The sequence below is a fragment of the Poromitra crassiceps genome, assembly GCF_964638095.1.
Source record: "Poromitra crassiceps genome assembly, chromosome: 21".
Classification (NCBI taxonomy): Eukaryota; Metazoa; Chordata; class Actinopteri; order Beryciformes; family Melamphaidae; genus Poromitra; species Poromitra crassiceps.
The window spans coordinates 9036890-9043471 of NC_139638.1; the positions used below are offsets into that span (position 1 = coordinate 9036890).

General features: G+C 45.6%; 1 protein-coding gene across 3 annotated transcripts in view; it reads right to left on the minus strand.

Annotated features, from left to right (window-relative positions):
• sfswap (splicing factor SWAP) overlaps positions 1-5811 on the minus strand; it is a 169203-nt gene extending 163392 nt beyond the window's left edge. For all 3 annotated transcript variants that reach the window (XM_083657458.1, XM_083657456.1, XM_083657457.1), the window contains exons 1-3: positions 5457-5811; positions 3677-3840; positions 1826-1957 (exon numbers count right to left, since the gene is read on the minus strand). In XM_083657458.1, coding sequence (XP_083513584.1) covers positions 1826-1957; positions 3677-3840; positions 5457-5656 — 496 coding nt within the window. In that variant the 5' untranslated portion in view covers positions 5657-5811. The remainder of the gene's footprint in view (positions 1-1825; positions 1958-3676; positions 3841-5456) is intronic.
• Positions 5812-6582: the final 771 nt, after the last annotated feature.

A 6582-nucleotide genomic window follows, 5' to 3' on the forward strand; every position in this document is an offset into this window, starting at 1 on the left:
TCTGATGTGCACACTAAAGGCAGACTGGCGAGGTGTCTGGCTGCCTCCTGGGGGAAGAATACCAGAGGACAGACACAGGAAAGAGACATGTCGTCCTGGCTGTGACAGTGATTATAGATATACAGTATGCACCCGATTTATGAATCTGTCGACAAACCAAACCAAACCAAACCAAACCGTACGCTCTCTGATAAATGTAGTGCAAGGTCAGTCCTACAGAGCAAGAGAGAAGCCTGGTAAGAGAAAGTGTACATACATCACCTCCGACCATCATGACTAGACATTCAGTTGGGCTCAAAATAAATATAACTCCACTTCCTGAGATGATATTTCTTCTTAGGGCGGCACGATTATGGTCAATTATTTTTGGTTAATATTGAGATCATGATTATTTAACACAATTACTCTTTGACTTTGGGACCATCATGCATTTATGGAACTCTTACCAAGGAAGGTTTGGACGGGTTTAAACGGACAAACACGCCGGCTCTCTGTTTTCAAATCGAGCTGAAACGAAACGCACCACAGCGTGTTTGGGCTTTGGAGGAAGGACAGAGCGCACCACTGCGAGGGGAGGGGGTGCGCTGGATTTACAACACAAGAGAAAACAAGAGCAACATTGCTAAACAGAATGCGGCATGTTTTGTCTCCATTTTCGACTTTCTTGTTTTCATGATTGTGGGAAGACAAAAATCTTGATCGCGATTAATATTTGATTAATTGTGCAGCCCTATTTGTTCTTGAGAGATAATAGGAGCTGGAGGCATACAGTGCTGATCAATATTACAGGGAGGGAACCCTTGGTATTTTGCTCACAACTTCCTCAAAAATAAAGTGAAATAAAAATGTTCTCCACAGCTTTGATCATCTATTCTTTGATTGGACTCAATGTGATTTAAATGGAAGAATAACATGTAATCTAAAGAAACCAAAAAGGGCCCAGAAGATATTATTGATATCTGTGACGTCAAATACACTAGTACATTTTGTTGAAAGTGTCAAGAAATCTCTCACACTGCTGGGAGAAATTAATCTTTACAAATTACTTACCTTGTTATGTTACCCAAAGAGCATGTGTGATAGACTGCCCCACTCCATGAGTAGTTGTGGTTGTGTGACTGATTGATGGACTAACCATCTGTCTGTCTGTCTGCCTGTCTGTCTGTCTGTCTGTCTGTCTGTCTGTCTGTCTGCCTGTCTGTCTGTCTGTCTGTCTGCCTGCCTGTCTCGTAACGGACAAGCCCGTCTTTTATTGTCACACGAACACCACAATACATGCATGCGGCCACAACAGACTCATGCTGACGGTGGCCGGTGAAAAGTGTCCTCTGCATTTAACCCATCCAGGCATGTCCTTTCCTCCGGGGGGCAGGCCAGGAGCAGTGGTCGCTTTCTCGTACAGCGCCCGGGGACCAACTTCGGATGTTGTCGTCACTGGTCGGATGACGATGACGATCTGATCTTCTGCATGTTTTTAGTGGGGGGGTTATGTACGGAGGAGCCCCCTGGGGGGTACGGGGAGAACATGCAAACTCCACACAGAGAGAAAGGCCATTACGACGAGATAACCCACCTGGGCAGTAGGCACTGAAGATATGGGGGGGAACACAACCACAGCGCCCACAGTGTCCCAGGCGAGAATCGAACTCAGGACCTTCTAGCTGTGAGGCGACAGCGCTACCACTGAGCCACCGTACCCCCTCTGTCTGTCTGTCTGTCTGTCTGTCTGATTCTGTGTGAGAGTGTGACTGACTGACTCCATATGTTTGTGACTGTGTGACTCCCTAGGTGAGTTTTAGAGGGTGTTGGTGTGGGTTCTTCTCACCAGCCTCTCTGTTAGCATCCTCCTCCTCAGTGGGCTGCGAGGGGTCATAGTAGTCTGCACTGTATCTGAAGGCCACGGCATTGTAGGTGCCTTCATCAGCCAGGGCCTCACTCAGACGCTTGTACTCCTCCTCTGTGGTGGGAGACAAAAATACATGTATTGAACTTTATTGAAAAGGATAAACCCCCTGAGAGGAATTATCTCGTTTTCAAGGGGGTCCTCGAAACACAAAATACATTAACAATACAACAGAGCTCAAATTGCAAGTAGACATTAACACATACAAAAACAAAAACAAAGGCTCCCTCACCCTCTCCAACAGCCAAGCCTCCCTGCCCCCACAAAACCTGTGCAAGTATCCATACTATAGCAAAAACAGATCATGTGCAGCAGAGCTTTTCTGAAAATTGCGTTAAAAAAACACACATTTACGCTTCAAAATTCATAAATAAAAGTGGTCGTTGTTTGTGAAGATTATCCTGCTGAACACAAATTTACACTCCCATAAACGTTTGTCAACCACAGACCTTATTTCATGAGTTTAACCGAAATCCCCATTCTAAAATACCATTCACTTTTCCCCTTACGAACTGAAGTGCTACTTCCGGACTCATTCCTGGGGGCTCTATGACACAATGTTTTATTTGGTTGTGGTTTTTTGGGGAGAGGGTGCTTCAGCGAGCATCATGAGCCCTACCCGACCATCGGGTCTCAGGTCCTGTCACGTTCGGGTCGGGTAGCGCAGCGGTTCTCAAATGGGGGTACGGGGACCCCCAGGGGTCCTGGAGGGGGTTCCAGGGGGTCCCCAGCCAAAAGGGGGGTCATTTATTTCCGCTATAATTCCATTCATAAGTAACACAATGACTATTTTGGTCATGGGTTTTATACACTTTCTGTAATAAAACATCTAAAGCATCAATCTTATTATCATATGGGGGACCGTGGGACAAAATCCTATCAAATGGGGGTCCATGGTCTCATTTTTGTCAGTTATGGGGTCCTTTATGTGAAAAGATTTGAGAACCACTGGGGTAGCAGACCTCTACTGGGAAGCATTTTAATGTACAATGACTCGGATATCCTAGATCAGGCAGGGTGTTAAACATACAGCCAGGGGGCCAGAACCAGCCCACCAAAGGGTCCAATCTGGCTCACTAGATGACTTTTTGGGGGGGATTTTATCCCATTTTCTCCCCAATTGTACTTCGCCAATTATTCCCCCTGCTGCCCCGGTCGCTGCTCCACCCTCTGCCGATCTGGGGGGAGCCGAAACTAGCACCACGCTTCCTCCGAGACATGGGCAGCAGTTAGCCAGCCGCTTCTTTTCACCTGACAGCTGGAGCCTCACCGGTAGGACGTAGCACGTGGGAGGATCACACTATTCCTATAACCAGTTCCCTTCCCTCTGAACAGGCGCCCACTCAAGAACTTTCACATGCTTGTCCTGACACGCGGAGGCACTAGCTCAGCATACATGTATATATTTTTTTAACAAAGACATGCCGGTAAAAGAAGAAGAAAAAAGAAACAGGAAAACAATCTTAAAAATAAGATAACAACAATAACAAGATTCGCTTCTTGTGAGTGAGTGAGACTCGTGAGGATTAAATTCGGAAAGATGGTCGTGTTAGTGATCCCATTTATTTCATGGTTAATAACATCGCAGTGTTTCAGCTTGGTCAAGACAAGATTTCTCAACAACAAAATCATGATGGTCAGTCACACCGACTTCCAGTGGACTAAAGACAAATGTAGTGCTCTCTAGACTCCTTCTGAAAACCCTAGCGGCCAAATCAATAGCCCAGTGAATAATGCCAAACAAACACACTTGAGCTGAATGTCAGAGCCCACCTTGTCTGGCCTCCTCCTCCAGCAGGTCAGTGTGCATGGCCAGGTACCTCTCTTCATCACACAGCGCCTCGATCCGATCCTCCTCCTCCGACAGCTGGTAGGACGTGTTCCATGAGCCGCTATCGTACTCTGAAAGGTCATGTAAGTGACCGCGGCCATCGTATCTGTTGGATGAAGAGAAAGGTTAGAGAGGAGGAAGAAGCCAGCAGAGCGTTTTAGACACAACATGGACCTACTTACCACCTGAGGGAGGAGGGCTTGACCTCAACATTTAAAACATCAGAAATGTGCTACGTCTGTCACAAGTATGTCATGAGATGAGTATTTGTAAAATACTGGAGCTTGAGAAATGGTCTCAAAATACATAACAAAACCCTAAACAAACTCCCTAGGCTTAATCCTCAATAGTGCTATTAAGTTACCGTGCCAGTTTATAGCTGCTACTTCATTTCTGGACAATTCTTGCAAACCAAGAAAGAACCCTACATCAACAACAGGAAAACAAAAGAAAAACAAACAAAACTCGCCTCTTACCTTACAGGGTTCAACTCCCCCCCTGTAACACTCATTACTTCTACATCTGCAAAGAGAGTTACATTCACACAAACCCGAGCACATAAATACCTATCCGTAAGAACCCAAATGGACGACATTTTCCTGCGTTCGTTCGCTCCTCTACGCCACCTCTCAGTTGCCGTTTCTTCGTGGAGGCAAAGAGATGGGGTGCTGGGGTTGGCATTCGGGGTTTTTGGGCAGGACCCCTTAGCCTACCTTGCTGGGGAAAGAACTGGGTTACGTGATAAAGACACACATACATACGGTAGGGCGCACAAATGAAAACACGACTTGGGTCAATGCAAACCAAGGTGATTCAGTCAGTACAATGAACATGAAGGAGCAACACAGCCACATCCTTCACAAGTTCAAGTACGTCTTTTCCAAAGAGGTTCTGTCCATACTGGAGAAGTGCCAACAAAACATTGCTTCAATATTTGTAGCAGCATTTTGTTTGAAGGTTGAAAGCATTTTGGAAGATAACTGACCTTTATTGTAAAGTACAACCTCCCAGTTTGACATATATTCGAAGAGTGAATCACCTTGTCTGCAGTAACTTTGGGTTTGTTAGAATTTGCTCTGGCCCTGTGGACATCAACAAAGCCAAATAAAATCCCAGGGAATGTGCTTTGTGTAGTAAACAAAAGGCCTACAGACGAAAGCAGATTGGAAAAGGACACATACGTCTCCGGGGTGGGGGGGGGGGGGGGTTGTCAAAGAGTGAGTCATCTTATGCATTATACAATCTTTGTACTGCCACATGTTACAAAGTAAGCTTGGGGTAAAAGTTTCCAGAGGAAATTCTTCCAACATGCCAAGATGCAAAGCCCACTTCAAAACTAACCAACTATCTTGAAGGTGATGAAACCTAAACAGTTTGACACCTGTATTTACTCTGGTCTGGTGTATTATATTTATAATGGCCTTTTTAATTGAGCTAGGCTAACAGCGTCAATGGTGGCATTCAAAGCATCATATCTGAAGTTGGCAGGGACTGACTGGGATTAGCATCTTAGCATGGTAGGCTAGAGATTTCAGATAGCCTTTATTTGTCGTTCAGGACGTCCAAAGACAAGATAGCAGGCGAGAAATAAAGCATTCGTCGTGAGATGCAGTTAGAACTTTCAAGCTTCTGCCCAAAACAAGCTCCCGAGTGCTTCCTTCAAACAGGCAATAGGACAGATGGTTAGGGGGTAACGATTCCGTCTACGTGTTTTCAACCGACCTATCAATCATGATGTTCTTGTCCCCCATCCATGGGATAAGGTGCTTGTCATGTTCGTGGAAAAGAGCCCTTTCGTCGTCTCGGAACAGCTTGCAGGCATAGCCGAACACCAACAGGTCGGCATATTTATCACTGTCACTCACATCCTTCTTCACGGGCTTTTTGTTGTGGTCCCTCTTTCCCGCTCCGCGACGATACATTTCCCGGTTCAGTTAATTCAAGAAAACAATTGGGCTCGCTCGACAAATGAGTATCGTTGGGATACGTCGGTGATGTTTTCCCCTGTGAGGCTGATAGCTCTCGGGTGGGTCCAAATAGGACAATAATCCGTGATGTTATGCCCTAAAACAAAAATTCTACGTGCCATCGGTAGCCATGTTGGGAAAGCAAGTAAATGTAGTTTTTTACTCGATCCGCACTTCCGTCAAATCATTATGCGCTATTAAAATCATTTCCAATCGTTCATTCGCCACAAGTATACTTACGTATTGATTCAATTATTCCAATGTTATTTTCTAGTGTGAGAATGGTAGCATTTCATTCGGATTTTGATCAATATAGTCGTTTTCTGAATATGCCGAAAGAGCTATTCAAAACACTTCCCATTCGACCTCGGCGGTGACAAGCACGGCCGTCACAAGCACGTGACGACCATACGTCACGACTCTATCCTGCATAATACATTTCAGCCTGTTTCTTTACTCTTGTTGAATATTGTCTGTCTGTTGATTGACTATAATTATATTGTATGCTTTGAGGATGATAAAACACACACAACACACGCACGCACGCACGCACACACGCACACAGACACACACACACACACACACACGCACACACACACACACACACACACACAGTGGAACCACTTAGCTGAGATGAGTGTGTTTGTGTTCATGCAATTGGCTAAAAGGGGCAGTGGGGGGCAATTTCGAAATGCAGGATGGCAGAGGCAGAAGGCTGAAATATGGCATTGTCTGTGTGTGTGTGTGTGTGTGTGTGTGTGTGTGTGTGTGTGTGTGTGTGTGTGTGTGTGTGTGTGTGTGTGTTCATGCAAATTGGCTAAGAGGGGGTGGGGGGCAAATTTCGAAATGCAGGGTGGCAGAGGAGGGTGGGCTGCCCCTAC